The sequence below is a fragment of the Chenopodium album genome, chromosome 2 (genome assembly GCF_948465745.1).
Source record: "Chenopodium album chromosome 2, dcCheAlbu1.1, whole genome shotgun sequence".
Lineage (NCBI taxonomy): Eukaryota > Viridiplantae > Streptophyta > Magnoliopsida > Caryophyllales > Amaranthaceae > Chenopodium > Chenopodium album.
In genome coordinates this window covers 8,522,045-8,548,526 of record NC_137835.1, presented here as the reverse complement: position 1 = coordinate 8,548,526, position 26,482 = coordinate 8,522,045, and the positions used below count along the sequence as shown (strand labels likewise).

Here is a 26,482-nt window from a genome sequence, read left to right as displayed (position 1 = left end):
GGTTATGTGACTAATACGGTTGTTCGACAGGCTATAGACCCCACTCCATCAACAACTACTGCTCCCGTCTCTCAATCACGTTCTTCAGGTAAACAATTTGATATAGCTTGTTATGTTGATTATAACAATTTTTCTATGAGACACAAGTGTTTTTTGACATCAGTTACAAAGGGTAAAGAGCCTTCTTCATTTAGGGAGGCTGTGAAACATGAAGGGTGGCGTAAGGCGATGAAAGAAGAAATTGATGCTCTCGAACGAAATGGCACATGGACATTGGAGGACTTACCTCCAGGTAAGAAGGCTATTGGTAGTGGTTGGGTGTATAAAATTAAATATACATCTACGGGTGAAGTAGAGCGACTTAAAGGTCGTCTTGTTGTGTATGGCAATCGACAGGTTGCAGGTGTTGATTATAATGAGACTTTTGCCCCTGTGGCAAAAATGGGGACTGTTAGACTTTTTCTTTCTGTTGCTGCTTCTTTAAATTGGGAGTTGCATCAAATGGATGTTCATAATGCCTTTCTTCATGGTGATTTGGAGGAGGAGGTGTATATGCAGTTACCTCCAGGTTATAACTGTCCTACTCCAGGGAAGGTTTGTAGGTTGCGTAAGTCTCTATATGGTCTGAAACAGGCTCCTCGACAGTGGTTTTCTAAATTGTCTAATTCCTTGAAATCGTATGGTTTCAAGCAATCGTATGTAGATTATTCATTATTCAGTTATATTCAGGGATCAGTCTCTCTGCATGTACTTGTCTATGTTGATGATCTTATTATTGCTGGTTCTTCTCATGATGCGATTATTCGTTTTAAATCGTATTTGAGTACATGTTTTCATATGAAAGATCTTGGTGTGTTGAAGTATTTTTTGGGCATTGAAGTTGCTCGTGGTCCAGAAGGTATATTTTTATCTCAGCGTAAATATGCTTTAGATGTATTATCTGAGGCAGGTATGTTAGGTTGTAAGCCTATTGATACACCTATGGAGCAGAACCATCGTCTGGCATATGTCGAGGGGGAGCCATTCTCTCAACCGGATCAGTATCGTCGCTTAGTTGGGCGACTTGTTTATTTATCCGTCACTCGTCCAGAGTTGAGTTATTCTGTTCATACTCTTGCACAGTTTCTGAGTAACCCGCAGGTGCAACATTGGGATGCAGCTATCAGGGTACTACGCTATATCAAAGGTAGTCCTGGTCAAGGTATTTTGCTACGTCCTATGAAGGATTTGTGTTTGACGGCTTTTTGTGATAGTGACTGGGCGGCGTGTCCGCTCACTCGTCGGTCTTTGTCTGGGTATATGGTGTTTCTTGGTCGTTCCCCTGTTTCATGGAAGACTAAGAAACAACCAACAGTATCTCGTTCTTCTGCAGAAGCTGAGTATCGTGCTATGGCGGTTACAACTTGTGAGTTGAAATGGTTGAAATCCTTGTTATTCTCTCTTGGTATTTTGCATCCCAAGCCTATGAAATTATATTGTGATAGTCAATCTGCTCTTCATATTGCTAAAAATCCTGTTTTCCATGATCGTACTAAGCATATAGAGGTAGATTGTCACTTTGTTCGTGATGAGTTGGTGTCCGGTAACCTTGCCACTTCTTATGTTCCTACAGGTCATCAGTTGGCAGATATTTTGACAAAGGCTCTTGGGAAGCGTCAGTTTGGTTTTTTGCTTAACAAGTTGGGCATTCGTGACTTACATGCTCCAACTTGAGGGGGAGTGTTAGGATATATTTATGTTAAGTTGGATATATTTTGTGAATATATTTGTATATATCTTGTTAGGAGTTTTTTGGTAAGTTAGGTTAATGTTGTAAGCCTATATATTCGTGTTTAATGGTAAAGGCTCATCAAGCCGTTTTCTCCTAATTTGTTTATTAAAGTTTAACAGTTTTGATACACAATTATTTTATTACGTTTGAAAATGCATATATTTAATTAACCATATATCTCCAATTTTCAATAAGAAAACTATAAAAAGTTGATATTTCGAAAATACACATACGTTGAGAGAAAAATACCACAAGATACATAAGTTTTAATTTATGAACTATATATAAGAGTAGAGTTTGTTAATAATGTTAAAAGACAAAACATTTCAACTAATTTGAAACAAAGAAAGGACATTAACAGTGTGTTTTTTCACAAATGTAAAAATGTTAATGGAATGATAATGTATACATTTGCTTATTATGGCCGAATAAGCCATAGAGTTTCTATTATGGCTTGGATTGCCATCCTAATCTTGCTAGTGAGTTTAAATCAATTACTAGTATAACTCAACGACATGCAACAACAAAGGGCCAGTTCACGCTTACTGAACTGAAATGAGCTGAATTGAACTGAACTGAGCTGATTGAAGCTGAACTGAACTGATTGGAGCTGAAATGAATATTTTATGAGAGATGGAAATTAGGAGCTGAACTGAACTGAACTGATTAGAGCTGAACTGAACTGAACTGAATTAAACTGATTGGAGCACTAAACTGAAATTAAGTAAATGTGAACAGGCCCAAAGTGTACATGGACAATTCACACGATAAATTAAAACACTATTTATATTTATTTATTTTGGCTCATTTGAAATCATCTCAAATGAAATAAAAAAAGGGTAATCTGATTGTACCGAATAAATTGCTATAGAATTTGCCAACATCCTCATATTTTATTCTTCAAGTCTTCACATAGGAAGAATCATCATCTGGTTTGAGGCCAACTATCTTCAAATCCACATTAATTGAATTTTGTAGTATTAAGATAATATTGAGTGCTTAATCATTGACTAGTATTTCTCCAATCCAACTCATGTGTTGATAATTACAAAATAAACAGAAACAAAAATTAATCTCCTTTTTCCTTAAATTTGTTGTTATTCTTGCAACAACTTTCACCAAATTGAGTTAAACTTGACCTGAACAATGTTTACATACGTTACAATATTAATGCAATAATAAATTTTGGACATAAAAAGATTAATTATTCTCTTACATATTACTATTTTCATCGACAAAAATTAATAGAAAAAATAAATTAAAAAACATAAGGCCCATGACAAAAATAAAGTCCCAGTTATCCAAAATTACAAATCATATCCAATACGTATATTAAAACAATTTAGAAAAGAATTTGCTTATATCAAAATATGGACCCTAACATCTTCTAGAGTTTTAGCTACATACTGTATATACGTGAATAACATAAATTGTTCCGTCGCAATAATTGCAGATTCTACATATCCACCACTTCACTATCTTAGCCAAAACTTTGGAAGTTTGGAGTATAATTATATTTTTTTTTTTGGCAAGATTATTATAATTATATTATATATGTATAATACAATCATCATGTGGTAGGTCGTATACTCGTATACACTTTCCATAATTAAGACGCATCTTTTATACAATTATCTGAGCTAAGGGGGAGGGATCGTGCAGAATACTATAAATAATTATACGCTTATTTTATCTTTAAATGATTTTCATGCACATTTTAAAATCATATTATTAGTATCTTTGTTTTGAGTTTTGATAGAAATCAAACCCAATCGTAGTTTGATTGCATTTAGATTTACCATGAGAGTTTAATTTACTCCTGTGCCAGCACATAAGAAAAGGTTGATTTATTCATGTCTAGTACATTAAGTTGGGACAAAGGGAGTTTATAGTATATAGTTAGAGGATTAAATATTAATTAAGAAGGGTTAATAGTATATAGTAATTAGTTATCATTGGCGTGGGCGATATCTCGACTCATCATAAAAACTTTTCATTCACTTATTAATATTATTCAACATTAACCATTCTTAATTACTCCGTAATTTTGCTAAACTTATAACTTTATGCTGCTGAGTCGAGATATTGCCCATGGCAATAAAAACTAGTTTAGTTTTTAAAGTTTATTATAAATAAATGAAGATGTGCACGTAGGGGGCGAATTTTGATATTACAAATATACAAACTTTGGGGCAAGCATCAAGTGACATAAATTACTCATATTAAATGTTATTTCCTCCGTCCTAGAATATATGTGATATTGGACTTTTTTCATTATTCACGTATTAACTTTGACTTTTTTTTTACAAGACTTTGACCAAAAAAATTTAATTTACTAACATAATAAAAATATATTTTATCATAAACTATGTTGATAGATATGTATTAATATAAAGTTCTATTAAATAATTTTTATTAATATTTAGGGTATGTTCACATTTACTTAATTTCAGTTCAGCTCAGTTCAACTCCAATTAGTTCTGTTCAGTTCAGTTCAGCTCCAATCAATTCATTTCAGCTTCTAATTTCTCTCTCTTATAAAATATTCATTTCAGCTCAGTTCAGTTCAGTTTAACTCCAACCAGTTCAGTTCAGTTCAGCTCAGTTCAGTAAATGTGAACAGACCCTTAATTATATAAAATTAAAGTCAAACTAATACATTAACATAAATTTGATTGTGTCAAATATTTTGAGACGGATAGAGTATAAAATAGGTAATATTAGACAAACTACAACTAAAAAGAGAAAATGATATAAATTAACATATAAAAAGTAGAAAGTGGTATAACTTTATACGAAGTATAAATTAACATAATAAAAAACCGTCAAGGTTAAGAACAACAGAAAAATTCGCAAGTAATGGGCTGCAAATGCAACGTGCAACGCTGGATTGAAACTCAACAAATTTGACTGAATATGCAACAGCGTATATATGGTACCCAAAATTTACCAACTAGGGCAACTAAGCTTAATTTTGACTTGTGCACAATTAACATTATTTAACAACCCATTATTACTTAATCCATTTGGGTGGTCCAAGCCTTTGGTAGGCCCCTTCCTTGGATCTGCCAGCGTTCCTCTTGTTGAGACTTGAGATTTTTTTAATATTTTTTTCTTATGTTATGATTTTACAATCTTTAATATACATCTTTGATCATAAATACTTGTACATTTAATTGATATGAATAGAAATTTTCAAAAAATTAATATTTTAATATAGTTTTGATGTTTGATGAATTGGTGAGACATAAAAATTCTTACTCCGTATTATTTGCAACAAGGGTGTTATTTGGTGAATTGGTGAGACATAAAAATTCTTTTGTTGCAAATAATAAGAAACAAAGGTAATAATTAGTTTTTATGGTCAGAGTTTGTAAAACCTGACTATAAAGTATTTATATAAATAAAGAATAAAATGTAATGGAGGGAGTACCATCTTAAAAGCTTGATCTTTTTGGGTGTGTTCGACTTTAGATTTTGAGTAACTTTTAGTGGTTTGACTTATTCATACCATTACTTAATACTCCCTTGTTCCTATTTTTTTTTTTGCCCAATTTGACTATTCATGGTTCCCAAGATGTGTCTTATAACGTATATAACTCAAATTTTATACCTGTAAAAAATACAAAAACTTGATATTAATAAAATACACAATGAGACGAATTCAACAAGACACCACTTGACTATATTATCTCTTTACATTAATGGATATTTATGATCAAAGTTTTTAAATTTTGACGCAATTATTTGCAATGGGGTAAAAAAAAAGGGATAAAGGGAGTAAAAATATGAGTGTTTGACAATATAGTGGTGAGAATAAAGTTCAGTGGAACAACAATAAAACAAAAATTAATACTCCCCTCATAATCCTCATATGTATCTCCTCTTATTGCCATTAATTTTGATAAATAGATCTTGCACCAATTTTTTTTTTTGATAAATAGATAAATAAATGTGACAACTAAAAATTGACAAAACTAGTAAGCCGTAAAATAAAATAAAGCAGTCCTAAAAAAAATAAAAAATAAAATAAAGCATTAATTAAATTAAAAAAAGTCTTATATAAGGCGAACTTGCATTACTTTTATTGTAAGACAATCAATTTAAGGGTAACTTTAACAATTTTTATAATAATTTTAATCTCCTTAAGGGTAACATTTAATCTGTAACGAGTATTTTTTTTATTGTATTTTAATGTGTATTTTCTAATGGATACATGATATTAAGATTAATATGATTATCTAATATTGCATTATAAGATTTTTTTAAGGGTAAAACATATGTTAGAAAAATGGTAACTTATGTAGATGTACGGGTATGTAATTTTAAATACTTTTAGGATGACTTTAACCCGTTTTATAATAAGTTTAATAAAAGTCCGCCTTAATCAAGAATTCGTGATAAATAAGGGTCTGTTCTCTTACGTTGAAATTCAGTTCAGTTCAATTCAGTTCAGCTCCTAATTTCCTTCTCTTATAAAATATTCAGTTTAGTTCAGTTCAGCTCAGTTCAGTTCAGTTCAGTTCAGCTCAATTCAGTTCGGTTTAGTTCAATTCAACTGAGTTCGGTCAATGAGAACATGCCCTAAATGAGATTATGTGACAACTAATGGTTTGAACTCGTTTATTTGTATTGATTTTGTTTCACCTATTTAAATGATATCTTTGTAGTTAAACAATCAACATTATTAAATTTGAATAGTATTATACCCAAATCCCCATGATTCATGACAAAAATTATTATACTATTACTTCAATAATATTCTCATGTATTATATCATACAATACATACACATTTTTTTTACAAGGTCAAACACACAAACAAATAATGCCTCATTTCACCAATACAATATTATAAACACCACATTAATATATTACAATAAAACCCAGCATTGTGGGTCCTACCTGTTTACCTAGCACTGTCATGCTGTCCACACCACCCCGTTATATATGGAGAACATTCAAACTTAGCTCATCTACATTGCTAGCCTTATATATTCAACAAGTAGCTCACTTATTTTTTCTTCTATTAAGCCTAACTTACAACTCAAATTCTGAATTACAACTTCAAACACTTATACTTCAAAATTCTTAAACATGGCAAAAGTTCACCCTCATCTCTTATCTTCTCCTTCTGCTTCGCCTTCACGTTCGTTGTCTCAAGAAGAGACCGAAAAGTTTACTGTTTGGATGAAGTCTTTAGTACTCAATGGCAATGGTTGCACCATCTATGATGCCACGGGCAATATTGTGTATCGTATCGATAATTACGACACCAAGTGTAGCAGCCAAGTTTTCCTCATGGATCTTAAGGGAAAAGTCTTAAGCACTTTGATTCGAAAGGTAATAATTGATTTATAAACTTATACATTACTATTTACAAACAATGTTCAATTTCTTTAATTAGGGCACTTCAAATATGTACATGTACTAAATAAATTTGTTTCTTATTTGCAGAAATTGAGATTAAATGAGCATTGGTGTGGATACAAAAACGATAGAGTAAAAAACGATAAGCCTTGGTTTCGAGTTAACAAGATAAGCAAGGTTTTTAACAACAACGGAGATGGATTTTCGTGTCAAGTAACAATGGAAGACGACGAATCTCAAGCACTTTCTTGCTTTAAAATACAAGGTTGTGTTCAAAAATCCGAATTCAAAATTATTAGAGGAGACGGAATTGTGGTTGCGGAGGTTAAAAGAAAGCAATCAACAAGCGGAGTAATGTTGGGAGACGACGTATTAAGCTTGGAAGTACAACCAAATATGGATAATGCCTTCATTATCTCACTTGTTGTAGTTCATGGTTTGATTTCTCATAAGATTTGACCTATACAAACCCATATAAAATTAATTTTCTAACACCAAAAAACAAAAAAAAGAATGATCAAAATTTCATACATGAAAGAAATGGTGTACGTATGATCAACTCAATGTACATCGTCCATCATATAAGAAGAAGTGTGTGTTTGCTTGCTCGAGGGGGCGGTTTTCGAGCATCACAACATTCTGTGAGGAATAAGCTAGCTACCCATCGGCGTGTAGATATGTTGTACAGAATTGAAGCTTGGAAGCATGGAGTTTGTTCGTTCTTTCATAACCTTAATTATTTTTGTATACAATTTTTGGCCTAATCAATTAGGGTTTGTGTATAATTGTTTATACTAATGAGAAATTGGACTTGATTTTTTAAAGATTTGGTTTAAACCTATGCAATTTAGATTGAATTCAGTTTATTGTTCTATCTTTATCCAATTATCCTTGATTAATTAAAGGATATGATCGATGAAAGTAGATATTAATATATTATGTACGCTAATTGTTACCCGTTAAACTTTATTAAATTGTTAGTTAACGATTAAAGTAATATAAGTTTTTTGAATTAATTTTCGGAATAGTAACAACAATTTTAATGAATCGAAGACATGAGCAAATCTTATGAGAGGTTGGTTCGAAGAACAACAGCTTGAGCAAGGTAAGAAAAGGTCCAGTGACGAGTTAGAGTTGCATTAATTGGACTTACAAGAGTTGGTAACATAATTAAAGCAATTTATTGACTCTGTATGACTTTTAAAAGCTACTTCTCCAACAAAAAATCTTTTTTACTTTAAAAATTTTTAAAAGTTTGAAAGATTAAAAGTATGAGAGATTAAGAATTACTCTATATTAAGCATTAATAATACTTTATAATATAAATTGACACATGACTTTGTCATAAATTAATAAATTATCAAGTCATACGTACTTAGAATATGTATTCAATGTCTACATGCAACCATATCATATACGAAGTATTACCTCGAATACGATGCTACTAATCTACCAACACCTAAAAGTAATAGATTTGTTCTTAAAAAAACAATTTTACTAATACTATGTTTAGTAACTTTTGACTTTATGAAGAACCAAAAATTGAAAAGGTATCGCCATAGATGACCAAATAAAATTAAGTCTTAATAAAAAAAGTTAAGTGTTAATCAAAAAACAGTTCAATAACTATTCTATAATTTTACTTCTTTCGTGGAAGTTAAAAGAATATCCACTTGTAATATGATATCTAATGACGACTAAGCTCATAGTTAACTAAAAATTCTACTCACTAAAGAGAATTTAATTAGTTGACAAAGACAATAGAATTCAACAAAAAAGCAAAGTTGAGAAATCATAAATTAATGTTGATCACATGTATTGATTTTATGTATTGAGTGAAGCATTTAGTCATTTACCTAAAAATAGTTGAATTTGGACCAAGTATTTTCCATTCATTGATGGAAATGTTTGCATGTGCCCGGTGGGAACTATAGCACTATGGCCCTATTTAGCGTGGCCTACTACAACAATTTTATTGAACATTTTATGGCTGGACACGTACAATTTTGGGCTTCTTTTTTTTGTTGCCATTTCATTAGCTAGTTACGTAATTCTTTGCATTGTCCGCTCTGTTCGGAATTAATTATCTCAATTAATTATTCATAATTTAGGATATGTTCATATATAAATAAGATGATACGTGTAGATGATATGACAATATATAGATGATTGTCTAGACTATTATTTTTGTATTTATTCTATTAATTATCGTTGATATATGTGCTACTTAGCTTACAAATGTTTGCATTTTATTAGCTAGTTCCGCAATATGCCAATATTTTGTACATAATTCTCACTTTGATCAGAATTAGTAATCACATGATCTCATCAACTTTTTCATAATTTAAAATATGTTCATATACAAATGATTCTTTATACTTTATCTTCTACCTCAATTTTTATTTTATTTTTATTCAGTAATTGTAGATATGTATATTAAGCAAAGTTTGAAAAAAAATTAAAATGTTTAATAGAAAGGTGGAGTAAAAAGGGTGTAGCTAGGGTGTAAGAGAATGATAGATAAATCAAAAGAGATTGGAATTTTATAAGGATAGTGGACTAGGACAATAAGACTATGTTCAATTTATTTTATTTAAGCATATATTTGCTTATCTATGATCAGATTAGATAAAAAAAAAAAAAAAAAAAAATTAACAAGTACTGTAGTATTTTATTTACCCGTGGGTTATTACTTATTGTTTATCTCTCACACACACTAGCTCAAAAAAGAAATACTACGTAAAAAAGTGAATAAGAACAAAGGTAAAGTTGTCATGTCTATTTTCTTAACCCGTCATCTATTAGTTAATTTAAGTAGTGAAATGTACATATTATGAAATTTCGATCAACCATCACAATTATTGAAACCATTTTTCTTCTAGCATCTTAAATATAATTCTTAATGTAGTATATGTAGTGTCTATTTGTTTCGAACGTAAGGGAATATGTAAAGTATAGCACTGTATTTAACTTAAGTTTTTCCAAATAAAGGGGAGAAATAAAAATTTGTCAATAATATGTAGACAAACACTACCTACCAAAAGTAAAAGGAGAAAATCTAGTTTGATGTAATAGACTAAATATTGCAAATGTGAAAAGAATGAGTAGCTAAAAATGGCTGGCTATAATAATAGTAGAGGCACACATTAGATAAGGATGCATCATAACACAAACCAACTAAACCAATTTTAACAAGATTTACGTTGGCACGTGGTGGTGGTGCCCAAGGAGCACTACTATGACACGAACGTGAAATAGTATAATATGTTACTAATCTTGTTTCTTTCTTTCTTTTGGACATTATTACATGCCACAAAATAAATATCAGTGTAAGTGAGTGGTGTTTCTAACGGCAGTTGGCACAATCAAATTTTGGTTATGGGGTGATTGTATGGATTGTGCCGTAATTTTGGCTTGCAAATAGCGTATTATTCGCAAACTAGAGGTGATCATTTGTTGATTTGAGCGAAAAAAAGGGACATCTCTCTATGACTCGATAGTATTTAATACCGACTTAATATGGTAAAATCAAACTCTTTTATGTGGGTTTGACAAGTTGTTCAAACTAACTCTATTTAGGGTGTGTGCTCTATTCACCTGATTTTAATTTCACTTATCTTTTATGAACTTTACATGAACTTATTAGAATTTATTAAAACTTATTTAAGTTGTAATTTGTACTTTAATAACTCTTATTTGAGCTTATGTTTTCTGAACTGAACTTATTTGAACTTATTACACCTGAAATAAGTGAAAATAAAAATGAACAGAACATGCCCTAAATGGTTAGGCTTGCCTGTGATCTACAAAAACTAGAAAAACTTTCACTTATTCTAACTTATTTGTAGAGATACATGTAAATTTTTGTAAATAAATGTTTTGCTTAAGCATTCTTATATATTTCCTGGTTTAACAACATTAAATTTTGAAAAGTTTAAATATAGTAAACATTTAAAAATCTTAAATCTAGACCGATGTTGGTGAAATATACAAAGTATGAGAGATGTCAATCATTAAGTATTAAGTGACAAGATAAATAATAAATTAAAAAAGTTATAACCATTTTTTTTACGGGGACAAAGTTATGACCAATAAAAAGCTTAGAATTTAATAATTTCGCTTAATTTTTAAAATACGCAGTTTATGGATAATCAATTAGCTCGAAATATTATATATATATATATATATATATATATATATATATATATATATATATATATATATATACAAAAAAAAAATTCTCATGAGTAAAAAGGCAAGCATTAAGAACTCGAATTTAGCTAATTATACACATGCTATTCTTCAAAATTCCCTAATTGCAAGAGATTGATATACAAAGTATAATTGCGCAACAAGAAATATTGTCCAGATCTCAAAGGACTAGCTCAATCAACTACTGAATGTGCAAAACTTGAATAAGAAATCATAATGCTCATATGAGCTAGTTATAAATTCTCATTAAACTTAGCTTAAAAATACAAAAAACCAATCGAACTTAGTTATTTTGCACCCTAAATCCAAATTATTAGTGAGCACATTAAGTTAACTAAGAAAAAGTCATTTGGATAAGACAACCTACAAGACACTTATAGCTCTTTGATCTAAATCACCAAGTAATCCATCAAGTGAGGCCAAAACCTAGGAATCTGTTGGCGTGGAAATTTGTACCTAAAATGAAGACTTCAAGACATCAATATTCTTATTTGTCAAAAAACAAACACTACAGTATCTCTCAAAGTTCATAGCAACGCAATCATTTCCAATAATACTATATTATGATCATCATCATAATGTGCTAGAACAAACCTCGTTCATAGTACAATGATCTTAATATTGACTCATATTTTAATTTGGACAGTGTTTTAGTGGGCATTTACTCATATTTTCCTATGACAATATATGAAGAAGTAGCTTACCAATTTTACTTTTAAAGTTGCACATCATTAGCCACTAATTAACTAGCTAATTTACTTTAAGGTCAGTATAGTTATTATAAGTACGAGCAAATCATTCTTATACTTTAGCCAAACTAAATTTTAGTTAAAATATACAATGATAAAAGCAATCACAACTAATAATATTAATTAATTAATACTTTGTAGTTTATAAAATGTAACAACTTCATAGTTTGGATTGATATCTTTATAGAATACATGTGAATATTTATTTTTGGCCGAAAAATGTATTATTTGAGCTTGAGATAAACGTACCACATGAAAAGGCTTAAACATAAATAAAAGTCCATAGTTAGTTGTATTTTAAACAATGACTATATACTTTCAAACAAGTATACAAGGATGTGCCAAAAATAAAAATATTGATTAATACCATAAGTAAATTAACATTTTACTATGATTTTGGCTAACAAACTTCACAATCAACTGCTGTTTTTAATTTTCGTAGTTATTGAATATTGAATGTCTGATTATAATCGAATACCATTTGCAATACACGTTTATTGATTATTATTGTAGGAATTCCCCTCTTCACTAAGGCACAAAATAGATACCAAAGAAGGTTAGTTAAAGTACTTAACGGCTCCTTCATCCACCAAGTTCTTAATGTTAATAGTAAGATAACTTTTTGTTTCTTATTTCCTTTTTTACAGGAACCAAGTTCTTAATGTTAGTAAGATATTTTGTTTCTTTTTTTCCCTTAAAAAAAAAAATCTAACTATGATTTAAGAGATATTTGAACTCAAAATATCCTAGTGAATTTTAAGGAAGGCAAAAAGAACAAATTAAAGAAAAAAAAAAAAGGAATGATAACTTGATTTTGATGGCTTTGACAAATGTTTTTGTCTTGAATTAGCTAATTTTCCAATAGTGTGTGTGCGCCTTAAATATTTAGTATGTAACACTCTGTTTCAAAACAAATGTATTATTGGACATCAAGAAAACTTTATGTGATTGATTTAGGGCCTGTTCTCATATGTTTATTTTCAATTCAGCTCAGCTCCTAATTTCCTTCTTTTATAAAATATTCATTTCAGTTCAGTTCAGCTCAGCTCCTAATTTCCTTCTCTTATAAAATATCCATTTCAGTTCAGCTCTAATAAGTTCAGTTCATTTCAGTTCAATGCATCTGAGTTCAGCCAATGAGCAGACCCTTAATATCTAAGATCTAAACATTTTCATTATAACAATTACGGTAAGTGTTATGTGTGGCTAGCCACGCGATGTGAATTATGAATAACCTCATTTATTCATGTGAGTAATTCCATTTTGTCCATAACTCAAATTATATGAATAATTTTAAATAATTAAAAAAAATATGGTCTAAAAAGGTAATTAAAAAATAAGTAACTTAATTTGTTCATTTAAGTAACTGGTTTTATTTTATTTTGAGTTTTAATTTGACTAATGAAAGATTAAGAGTATGTTATGTTCACCTTATTTTCACTTATTTTAGGCCTAATAAGTTCAGATAAGTTTAGTTCAAGAAAAATAAGTTATGATAAGGGTTGCTCATGTTCAAATTATAACTAAAATTAGTTTTAATAAGTTAAGGTAAGTTCAAATAAGTAAAAAATCAAGTGAATCGAATACACCTAAGTACCTAACTCTACTTATTTACGAGAATTAGCCCTGTTTTTCCATTGAAAGTAACCCCTCCTATGTCAAGATAACCCCATTTGCTTATCGTCATAACCCATATTATTTAATTAATTAGCTTATATTTGGATTACAAAATGTTAGTTGAGACGAACACTACAAGAGGGGGGTGAATTATATGTGAGTTCCTTTGCGTAATATAAAACAGAATGCTAAATGGAACTTGCAATGAACACATGATTTTACGAGGAAACCTACTAGGGCCCAACTGTAGGTAAAACCTCAACCCTCTAAGGGATTTCCAACACAAAATCAATCCACTATAATAAGGCAAATAAACGAGTTACAACCTATTACACTCAGACCTTTACTCCCAAGTTCCATATTAAACTTGCTACACAGTAGAACCCTATTCTACCCAGCCTAAGTCCCTGACTTAGATTCACTCGTACTCCCTGAGTATGTACTCTCACACTTAGCTTCAACCTCGAAGCTTATAAATCTGTATGCAAAGATATAAGTCACACACCCAAGAAGTAGGCAACAACTCAACCAATACAATAAATCAATCTCTAGTATACGAAAAGAATTGAAAGCTACACATGAAATCCGAAACTAATATGACAAAGTATGAAGTTGACAAACTTAATTACACAATTAAGCACTCTTTGAATTCTTCATGCATAAACTCATAAGAAAATGTGAAATGTGATCTCTACAATATATACAAGACTAGCTCATATAGAAAGTAGGGTTTTCAAAAGATAATTTAGTTATTTTTATCAAAATCACAAAACACGGTTTATGTAAATCTTTTAGAAGAAAATCTTTTTAGAAAAACTTATCAAAAATAAACCATGAAAAGAATAATATCTTTAGATAAATCCGGAATTTATGAAATAAAATCTTTTTGATAAATCTTTTCATAAAACTTATCTTTTTAAATTAAACTTTCCTAATTTAAGCTTGCTAAGCTTTTTATCACATTTCTAATAGACCTCATATGTAAACTTGCCAATCATATTTACAACAATTCTAAAGAATAAAAACTTAACAAAACTAAATTGCCACGTCAATTATTGCACTTTCAGGATAATTGGGTTTCACGCAGTCTAGGACTAAGTTCCTGCTATCACGGTTGAGCTTCTCAACTTGCTGTCTTCCTGCTCCCGTTAGGGAACTCAGCTAGTTCCAAAGTGGAACTCTTCTTCTTTTAGCTTTAACTTTCCTCATAATTTTCCTAGAGTCTTCATAGTTAGGTTACTCTTCCAATTTCAAAGTTTACTTCACCTGTTCTAATTACAACAGTTACAGTTTGTTTGGATAAAGAAAGGGGAAGGAAAAGAAGGGGAGGGAGGAGAAGAGGAGGGGAGGGAAAAGGAGGAAAGTGAAGAATGATGAGTTTTCCTTCCAAATCTCTCAATTGTTGGAGGGATTAATTTTCTACAATTTAATTCTTCCATTTCTCTCCCCTCCAGTTCCCTCCCTTCCTCATTTGTTATCCAAATGAAAGATACTCCATCTCTCCATTTCTCTTCCCTTCATTTCCTTCAATCCAAACACACCGTTAGAGAATTCTTATTAGATGAAGTTTGCTCTCTATATTCATCATCATCAAAACTCTTAAGATTCAACACAAAAGGAGTACTCTGTAACAAAATTAATGGTAACCTGTTAGAGATAATATCGGAAAATATATGTGTGATATATTTTCCGTATTGATCTTATTAGGAGAATAATATATTTAGGTTTATTATATGTTAAGATATTATTAAAGTATATAATTTAGGAAGATTGTTTCCTATCTTATGAGCTTAGGTTTTGTATAAATACTCTACTTATGGATGAATAATGATGAAGCAATACAAAAGCGATTCATTCTCTCTTCGCCCCTAATTGTCATGGTATCAAGAGCAGGTTAAATCTTGGGACCGTTCATAAAAATTTCCCCCCTACCAGTGGGTTAGAAATTAAACCCACCGGTGGGATGATCTTTTAGCAAAAACCATTTTTTTTTTCACATAGTTTATTCCGCTTTGCAAGTTAGTGTTGGTGCAGAGTTTTGAGTTGATGACTTGATGTATACATTACATCATGCGTGGTTAATAATTTAAAGATTGAGATTAAGTTGCTTGTGTGTGTCATGGTGTGGATCCTCCAGGACGAATATTGGGGGCGGCATACATGAGGTTTTCACCAAAAAAAAAAAAATGACTATCTTGTGTCGTGAGACAAGATATATTTGATTCTCCTTGTGCCGTGAGACAAGGTTTGTGACTTGATTTGACCATGATTTTGCTCCTTTTGATATGAGTTTGATTTACTCTTAAAAGACCAGTAAAAGATTTGAGTGTGGTTTACTCTGAAAGACCAGTAAAAGATTTGAGTGTGGTTTACTCTGAAAAATCAATATTTGATTGAGCTCGGTTTTGCTCTAGAAAAACCAAAATTGTTATATTTGTAGGTTCGAAAAGAATGACGTTCCTGCTTAATTGATGACTGATGAGTTCAAAAAGATGAACGATCTCATCGTTGAAAAAGAAGAAACAAAAATTGAAGGCGACATCACAAGAGTGTGCATCTCGACTTCAACAATTTGAAGAATTTCCAATCGCAACGTTCATGTTACTGCCGTTACGATTGCGGGAGGGTGTTAGAGATAATATCGGAAAATATATGTGTGATATATTTTCCGTATTGATCTTATTAGGAGAATAATATATTTAGGTTTATTATATGTTAAGATATTATTAAAGTATATAATTTAGGAAGATTGTTTCCTATCTTATGAGCTTAGGTTTTGTATAAATACTCAACCTATTGATGAATAATGAGCTTATGTTTTGTATAAATACTCAACCTATTGATGAATAATAATCAAGTCATAATAAACCTAAATATATTATTCTCCTAATAAGATCAATACGAAAAATATATCACACATATATTTTCCGATATTATCTCTAACATAACCCAACATGGAAAATAGAGGAATATGGTCCACAGTCTCACTCAACCTCGGTCCGGAAGCTTGATCACCAAGGCATGAACTTCTTGGAACCGTTTTGTTTTGCGACTCAATTTGGTTTCCTATTTTCAATACTTGTTAATTGTTACTTATCACAATTATTGGATTATTTTCTAGGGAAATAATGGAATGTCTTTAGGTCTTTTTGAATTTCCATATCATATAAGTCAATTTTAACAATTTAAATAAGATTATAATGAATGACCAAATATATTTGGCAATTGGCAGTTGGCAGAGCAAACTTTGACATTATTAAAGACCCAACAATAATAGTGCTGGCAAAGTGACCTTACAAATGGATCTGGCCCAACTACTGTATTACCACTTAAAGCCCAGGCCCACAATGTTGTGTAGGCATGAAGATGTCACGTGAATGTTCACTACTTCAGTTCTTCACTTTAGTTCACTAGTCACTTCAGTCTTCACTACCACCAAAATTAAGCTTTGTACATTCTTGATTCTTCTTCTTCTTATTCTTTTACAGTGTCATATCTTGTCCTGAATATTATGTCTGATTTTATGTCAACAATGGTTGAGGGATGGTGGGCCTCAAAGCTTTTCTGATGATGCCAAATTCATGCATAGTTCGTCTCTCATTATTGTATCGACATGTGGAAAATTTAGACGAATTCTCCTACAGTCCTACGGCTTGTTTGATGAGTGATAGTACGATAAATGGAAACAATGAAAATTAATTTACGCGTAATATTACAAAAACTAATGTCCATGGTAAGATGACCTTTTTGTAAAAATTTATTTTCTATAATCACCCATTAACGCCTTGGTACATACTTAGTAATACTGAAAATTTACGAAGAAAAAGAAATTCTCTGAATTTTGATGTACAAATTTTTGGGTAATATTTTTGGGCTTGCTAATGTAGTAAAGTAGTTGGTAAAGATAATGTAAATATGATGCAAGAATTCTGAACAATTTGTCTATGAACAAACAAAATCAATGAACACTATACTTTGATAAAATGAATTCATGTCCGACATAATATGCCCATCTCCAGATTTCTAAAAAATTAACAAATTACTCTGTAGCAAAACACTGAAGAAAAAAGAAAAAAAAACCCTGCCTATTCAAACAATTTTGTAGTACAGACGTACAGTATAACACTAACTTCAATATTTGACATTCATTCGAGGAGATTTCCGGAGCCGAACGAGGGAGAAAAAAGGGAAAAAAAATTATATGAACTTAGCACATTTACATATGATCTTATTCACCAGAACAAGGTCAGTACAATTTGTTTTTGGGTTTTCACTATGGGATACTTCTATTAAGCTATATGCCTTTAGTTATTACTTAAACTCTGCAGAATGTGACTCAAATCGGGTTCTCAACCCTTCTTAGCATTCTTAAGGTTTCGCACTCTCATGATAAGTTGTTGCCTTTCACCTTCTACCTCGGCGAATTTGAGACTTGTTTCAGAGTACCTTTCTTGCATTTCATTTAGTTCAATTTCCATGGATTTGTTCTGTTCCTTTAACAGAATCATCTCTTTCAACAATAGATCAATCTTCTGCTGGTCTCCGGAATCAATGTGGGATGGTTTTTGTTGGCCATCAGATTCTCTTTGACTGTCACTGACAGGTTAGGAAGAAAATACATCAGATCATTATAATTATTTAATAACAAAACACTCAGAAACAAGAAGTCTTTAAACATCATTGATCATCAAACTACCTGTTTGGCTCCATACTGTTGGAAGTTTCATTTGAGATGCTTGCTTCTTCAGGCATATTTCCTAAAGTGACTTCTTCAGAATGACAGACTACTTGTGTCCCGACAGAAACCTTTTCCTGAGTCATAAAACGAACAAAAATTAGAATTCACTTCTGAGACCATAAAGAAAGGTATGAAAATTCCGAAGCTGTCTGATTAACATGCAATTCCGAGACAAGGCAAAAACAAACGTAATTGTTTATGTTTAATTTTTTCAAGGCACCGAGCCAGGTTGGACCTCAAACAATAATGTTGCAGTCCCAAGGCTAAAATACCAGACCTTTGGTTAAGATTGTACTAACTCTCTTAGCAACTGATCCAAGCATGTGGTTGGCAGGTGGTTCATGTTCAATTTTGTGTTTCAATACATGTTCACTCAGCCTGAATATAAAGCCATGTTGCTGAATTAAAAATAAAAACACAAATTAACAAACCTGTTTAACTTCATCATGGACGACACCTTGATTACTCTGACTGATTTCACTCAATCGGATTTCCATTTCCTCGATTTTCTTCTGAAGGCTCTTCTCCTTAGTCAGGAACGCATTTGTAGAGGTCTCTAAGGCAGCATCCTTTGATTTAATGTGCCCCTGTCATTGCAAAAGATGTTTTGAATATACAAAGTTGACCAACTCAGGATTTAATATGCATAGTTGTTGATAAGTAGCACCAAGTTTCTTGCTGAATAAACAGCATACCATGCAATTATGTAATTGTTTGCAATCAAGATAAACACAATAGATACAGGAAACAGGAAGGGTCTTTACCTCGAGTAATTTTATTCTCTCCTTCAAAGTGATTACTTCTTTAGAACCAACCTCTTTAAGATTACGTTCTGATTTCGTATTTTTGGAAGTACCTCTCGGTTTATCTTGAGCTATGGCTCGCCCATTCTCATGAAACTTCTTCTCAATACTCAAAATTGCTTCATCCTTCTTCTTTAGATCAGCTTTGAGTTGGAACACTTGCTTCCTTAATTTCTCTTTCTCCAACTCGTCCTCATATAAAGAATGCTGCAAGTTGCCACATTGAGCTTTTAGTTCTTCCACTTCAAATTTCAGACTTGTAATTGCCTGCTCTTTCTCATTCTTGAGATTTCTCAACACAATCAATTCCTCAAGTGACTTTCCAGCCACCTCCTTCACTGAATTGTCGCGTGCAGAATTCTCCTTCTGAACTAGCAGATCTCTTTCTTTGGACAGTTCTTTCATCTGTTCAGCCAGTGACTTGTTTTCAGATGTTAGTCTCTCTAACTCAGAAGTGTGATCCAACTTTTCAGCTGAAACACTTCTTTGGAGTTCATCACTTTGTTTTTTCTGGATTTCCACCTGCTTGGACTTCTCTTCAATTTCAACCTCCATCTGCTCTACCTGAGTTGACTTCATTTTGATTTGACTGTACAGTTCATGCAGTTTTGTTTCATATTCATCTTTCGCTGACTCAAGCTCTTCATGAGCCTTCTGAAGCATATCCTGAAGATAGCGATTCTGCTGTCGTAATTCAGTAGCTTCAGTCAATGCTTTGCTAGCAACCTTCTCATTAGCATCAAATGACGACTGCATTTGTGACGACAATCTTTTGAATTCATCTTGAATTCTTGCAGCTGTATTAGCATTTTTCCACCTCATCAATCTCAGGGCTTCTTCTGCTCGGATTGCTCGCTGCTCCTGTTCCACTTTGGCACGTGTAACAGACTCCAGATCAGCTTCAAATCCTTCCGCCTGTTTCTCTATCTCCTCTTCAAGATTTTGGATATGAGTTTCAAGTTCCTTCACTGAAGCCAAATTACCAGAAGACACTTCAGAATGCCTTTTGAGCTCATTCTCCAGCTTCTTAATGTGGGCTTCAAGTTCATTCACGGTAGCACTAGACTTGGCAGCACTTTCTTCAGCTTTCAATGCTCTCTGCTCCTGTTCTGTTTTCGCATGAACAAGAGCTTCTATATCAGCTTCATATCTTTGTGCTTGTTTCTCTAGTTCTACCTCCAGATTATAGTTATGAGCTTCAAGCTCTTCTATGGAAGCCGAAGAGCTTGACAAGTCTTCTAAATGCCTCTTACGTTCTTTCTTCAAATTCTCTATCACAGTTTCAAGCTCGTTTATAATAGCACCAGACTCATTAAGATCAGCTTCTGCTCGAGCAGCTCTCTGCTGCTGTTCCATCTGGGAATGTGTGATATCTTTTATCTCAGCTTCATATTCTTCCGCTTGTTTCTGTAGCTTTTCCTCGAGGCTTGTATTACGAGCTTCAAGATCCTTTATTTCAGCCAAACAATGTGATAGTTCTTCAGAGTTTTCATGAAGTTCATCTTCAAGCTTCTGTATCTGAGCTTCAAGCTCTCTCGCTGCAGTATAAGAACTTGTGCCATCACATTGCATCTTCAGCTGATCTTGGAGATGACTTTGTTCCAATCTAGTAGAATATTCATGGTTCTCTTGCTTCAATATCTCATAATCTAGGGCTAGCTGCTCCATCTGCATCTCTAACTCATCTTTATCTCGCCTATACATTTCTATTTCACTACATAGGTCCATCACCTTTTGTTCAAGTAAATATGTCCCTTGTGCATCACTATGCTGCCTTACAAGGTCTTCCAGAGCCTTTTGCGCTTCATCATCGTCACTCTGACTCTTCTGGATACTTTCTTCAATCTCTACCGCACTTTCTCCAGAAGTGGATCTGTTTGGTAAATGGGAAACTCCTTTCTCATTCTTCTCCAACATCTCCTCTAAATCTTGCACGGCAAGCATCAGCTCATTATTTGAGTCCTGTGTCTTCTGCAGTTGGATCCGAAGATTGGCATTCATATCCTTCTCGTAACTGAGCTCTTCCCTGATTAACTCGACAAGAGTCCATGGATCCCCCTGAAACTGAAACTTGCTTTTGACATTCAGATCATCAGAACGTTTACGAGAGGATTTGAGCTTTTCACATTCATCCTTAAATGCATTTCTCTCCTCTTTCAAGCTGGTGATTTCTCTCAACATGTCCTGTCCCTTTTTGCTCTCCTTCACAATTTGCTTTCGCAGAGTTTGTAACTCTAACTCAGACACTTCTGCCCTCCTAGATAAAGCAACAAGGTCAGCTTTGAGCATGTCAGAAGAATCATCCAAACCCATGGGAGATCTCAAACTGGGAAAGAAATCTCTAGGGCTGTTCATCGAATACTCGGTACTTGAGTCATTGACAGGAACAATGGCCAGATCCCACTGTGTTTTGTGCTCATCTTGATAGCCAGAGCTGTTTGAGGTCTGATCTTTGACAGTATTAATATTTCTTACTCCAACTTCTCGTGGAGTATTTAATCCTGAGCTGCTATCAGAGCTCGACAATGTGATGTCCGAACCATTGGACCCTCTACGAGTGCCATTCAACCCCACTGTATGTGACACCGTCTTTCTCAAGGGTAGATCCTGCAAACAATCATCCAAAACAATGAGCAAATTGAAAATCAAATAATTAGAATAGTAGCATTACATTAACTTGTTATCAATTGATACATTTCTCCAATAATATCTCTGTAGAAAATCACAATGCTAAAGATTAAATCAAAACAAAAAAAACCGAATGTGAGACCTTACTTCAATAGGATTTGACATGGTAGCTTGCTCTGCATCACCATTGCTAAAATGTCGTCTCAAGCTCTTATCCTCGTCCTCTTTTACTCTTAAACCATCATTCTCTTCAAGATCTCTGCATACCCTCATATCACATCAACAAAATACCCAAACACGAAAATTCGAAAAGCAAATGTAATACAGTACATAGATATTTCAATTCACACCTTTGAACTCTTCCATGATTACTATTCTCCTGTACCCTTTGAATTGAAACCTATCACATTAACCAATCACATTGATAAGAAACCTCAAAAACTCAACATTATTTGCTCAATAATTCAATCACATTCCTTTTAAAAACCAAAATGAATCATTTCTGAGTAATTGGCCAAAACCCGGCCTGATAATGAGACCGTCTCATACAAGAATTCGCGATAATTAAAAGGTTAAGATGAGTACTAACATGCAAATAAGAATCCGAATTCGAGTTCTTAAATGGAAATGAAACTGAACAAGCTTTTGTTGCTCCAACATAATCCGCTATATTTACAGAAAACTCTCCCACTAAACTACTTTTTGGTGATCCCTGCAATTTCAATGCCAACAAAAAACAACTCATCAACCAATTTTACTTCACAATTCTTTCCAAAAATAGAAACCTTACAATCAAACAAAATAACAAAATTAAAAAATAAAAATCAATAAAACGTACAGTTGAGATGAGAAAGTAGTAGATTCTCTCTTGAATCTTTCCAGTTTTAGGATCTTGAATCAATTTCACTGTTTCGTAAACTTGATTCTCCCAATAACAACCATTTTCTCTCACCGTCGATTTCTCCAACCTCGCCGTCGGTTTTCCGTTCTCCGCCGGAACTACCGACACCACCAAACCATTTCCGCCGTACTCAAATATCTAAACATTATTCAAAAATTCCAACCACATTATTATTGAAAAAATTGTAACCACCGCCGACACAATTAATTAATTAAAAAAGAAAATCAAGTTTACCTGAGTAGCATGAAACTGCAATTTGAAAATAGCAGTGATTTTAGTTCTCTCACTCCTCCACTTAAACATATCTAATTTTTACGGTTGGTATAACCGGAGCTCAGCCGGAAAATTAACGGAGCTCCGGCGAGCATTGCCGGAAAACGATACTAAATAGAGGAGTAGCAGAATCGCATTCCGAGGTTGACTCGGGAGAGGAACTGAGCGAGAGATCGTAGGAATGTGCAGATCTAGAGAGGGTAATCTAGTATCTGAATCTCTCTCTCTTCTATGTATGTAAGGTGGAAGCATGCAACAGTGTTGTTATTGAAAGAAACGACTGACTTCTTAAAATATAAAATCGGAGGTAAAATGAAGAAGATGTAGACTTGTTTTAATATTGTAAATCAAGTTTTTTTTTATATTTTTTATTGTTATTCTTTTTATTTTTTGGGTGGTGACTGGTGAGATTTATTTATTAATATTCTTCCGTCTATAATTAATCTTCTTGTATACATTGGACGACTGTACCTATTTAGAATGTAAAAATAGGGTTAATTATACACTTGTATCAGTCATTTCTACCCTTTAACATTCTTACTATATCTTATAAGTTCTTTGTATTATGTGTTTAGGGTTAATAGAAAGATTATTGAGGACAAAAGGAGTTTAATTAAAAATAGGGTTAATTGTGGTATTAGAGTAATAATTAGGTGGGGAGAAAGTACTGAGAAGATACAGTAGAGAGTGTAAAGTAAATATGTATTAAAAAAAAAAAAAAAAAAAAAAAAAAAAAAAAAAAAAAAAAAGTGGAGTATATTAGGAGAGAGGGGGTGTGCTTAACGGCAGGGGAACAGTAGTTTGATTACGTAAGAAGGTGATTCTTCCAATGAATTTTTATTGGATTGACTTTGGTGTCTTCTTCTTCTCCGCCTTGTCCAATTTTTGGTTGTGATTAAATTTTGCCCAATTTTTTGGAGCTCCGAGATTAGGGTGGATATATGACCTCCAATATCCAAATAGATGCATATTGGATGCTGGATATTCGATCCGAAATCACAAGTATTTGTCATTAGGTATTTGGTTCTGTATCTGTAGCCGTTTAGGACCTGCAAGGTTTCAGAACTGACATGAAATTTTAAAAATATTCTTTTGCCTAAAAACGCTCTAGCTTCCCTCTAGTTTCTCTTTCTAGAATTTTGTTTCTAGTCACTAGCTTGATCATCAAAGACATCATTTTATAGGTCGGTGTCCAAGTCGTACAAAAGCTGTATTACACTCTGTCTGTCGAGGGATTCTAAAAAATCTCTTGAAAAATATGTCAAAGCATCACATGAAATATCAAATATAAAATTGAAATATTTTGGTTTATTTTAACATTATTGCATAGTCTTTATCACCAAATTACAACAAAATAGTGGTTTAAAAAGGACTAAAAGAAAGTGATATAGTGTACTACATATTTGCCTCTTAGCTCTTCCAACACAACCAATGTATAAGTTCGTTTGACCACATTGCTACTTCGATGTGTTTCTCTCGGTATACTCTACTTGGTAAAGAAGTGGCTATTGGGAATTGTCATTGTATATTTGTGTTAGATCCACCCTTGAAATCATCAACTACGTTGTACTCTATATCACACACTACTAAAGTACTAACATCAAAAATGCCTAGCTAACTCAAAGCATAAAATGCTCAAGCTTCTTTATTTTTAATTGACTAAAATTGATTCAACTAAATATTTATATAGAAACATAGCTATCAATTCTCTTTAATTAACTTGAAATTATACAGTTTATGATCTAATAAGTTCCTAATATATATTGTATTTCTATAATCTACTTTGTACGTCATAATGATATGGACATTCATGGGTTATAAAAATGCAATCACAATATTAGTCAATCTAAAATTCCAAACTTTATAACAAATTAAACAACAAGACAAAGTAATAAATACCAACTTACAAGTTGTGTTATAAATTTATTTTTATTTTTTTAATTTCAAATAAGGTGGCTTACGATTGTTGCTTGTGAAAATTATATTTAAGAAAAACCTTAATTACTGTTGGTATTAAAATTATTTCCATGCTCATATAAAGTCCACTCACTAGTAAACGATGGTATATTTGACTACTTGAGAAAATAAAATTAAAATATATAAAACAATTCATTGTTCTTATTTGTTGTGATTGTTCTATTACGTTGGTGCTCCAATAGACATCTAGATCCTATGCAACTATGTGTCTATGTGTATATATTTAGTGGGACCCAAAGTCCAACGGTCAAGGAAAGTTAGATTAGGCTTAGCCAATGTAAAACAACCACCTTAATTACCGATTACGGAAGTATCTTTCCATAATTTAGAAGGGAAGACAAAATAGTAAAAAGTAGTATGACGATGTGATATACCATCTTTTAATTAATCAAACAAAAAAAAATGGTTGTATATAAATCTTGTTGATTGTCTTCTATATACAAAAAATTTTATATATAACGGGTGTATTGTAATAGCTGTGTATTGTGTCTAATTGTTTATTTTGATTTCAATTATATATAGAGTTTTTTTTTTTATTTTTTTTTTTGAAAACCAATTATATATAGAGTATTAATTCAATTCATACTAATTTTTGCATTTTACTATCATGCCTACAACATAATTCGTCTTTGTATATACAGCTATCCTCTTTGACGTTTTATATATATATATATATATATATATATATATATATATATATATATATATATATATATATATATATATATATATATATAATTTGCATACATTTCATCTTCCTTCCATTTTTGGGAGTATTATGTATTTACCCTTTTATATACTCACATAGTCACACAAATTAAAAATACCCGCACACATTATCAACTTAATTAGCTATAAAGTATAAATATAGTTAGTTGAATACTTTTTATGCTTTCTGCCTTTCTTCTTCTACTATATTAAATTCAGATTTGATTTGCTTAATTTTTAATTAAGATGCAAATTTGTGTAAAATTGTGCTTAAGAAGTTCCAAGAAGAACAATGATCCAGAGTTGTAGTACTAAGGTCAAAGACATTACAGAGTCCGTAAGATAACTTATAAATTAATTTAATTATTCATCTATATTAGGGGGACCTAGCTACCCTTCAATTAATGTTCATTCCCCACCAATTATTAAATCATAATTCTTCTTGGAGCTACATTACTTGGAAAAGGAATACATATATTATGTATAGTACATGTATAAGTTGTTTTTTGACTTGAATTATACGGAGTAATTTATGGTTACATTGGTTAGTTGTAATAGGACAATTGCATATGGATGTTCCCAAGCATAATAAGTACTAGTTCATTTGTTAGTTATTATAGTTGATAAATTAATTTCTGATGGTGATATAATAAATTTTAATCGAATTAAATAGTACAATTCTTCTCTTATGCATGGTAACTTCAGTATTACTCTCTCGATCATTTTAATTATCCCA

The 26,482-nt window shown here is 32.0% G+C and overlaps 2 protein-coding genes across 3 annotated transcripts; one reads left to right on the top strand and one right to left on the bottom strand.

The window, feature by feature from the left end:
* The first annotated feature begins 6,765 nt into the window (after positions 1-6,765).
* Positions 6,766-7,654, top strand: LOC145582232 (protein LURP-one-related 11-like). The gene is made up of 2 exons (XM_081639239.1): positions 6,766-7,113; positions 7,228-7,654. Exons 1-2 carry the CDS (start codon positions 6,868-6,870, stop codon positions 7,597-7,599), a joined length of 618 nt encoding a protein of 205 aa, XP_081495365.1. The 5' UTR covers positions 6,766-6,867; the 3' UTR covers positions 7,600-7,654.
* Positions 7,655-17,563: 9,909 nt separating this feature from the next.
* On the bottom strand, positions 17,564-23,412 carry LOC145595269 (uncharacterized). Of its 2 annotated transcripts, none has more exons than XM_081651656.1 (9): positions 23,023-23,412; positions 22,726-22,926; positions 22,477-22,599; positions 22,238-22,287; positions 22,035-22,146; positions 19,221-21,866; positions 18,888-19,043; positions 18,415-18,530; positions 17,564-18,314 (listed from the first exon to the last, which is right to left on the bottom strand). In XM_081651656.1, exons 1-9 carry the CDS (start codon positions 23,089-23,091, stop codon positions 18,068-18,070), a joined length of 3,720 nt encoding a protein of 1,239 aa, XP_081507782.1. In that variant the 5' UTR covers positions 23,092-23,412; the 3' UTR covers positions 17,564-18,067. The 2 variants fall into 2 exon arrangements, with proteins under 2 accessions (XP_081507782.1, XP_081507789.1); XM_081651663.1 differs by having other exon boundaries at positions 17,565-18,314; positions 18,415-18,524.
* Positions 23,413-26,482: the final 3,070 nt, after the last annotated feature.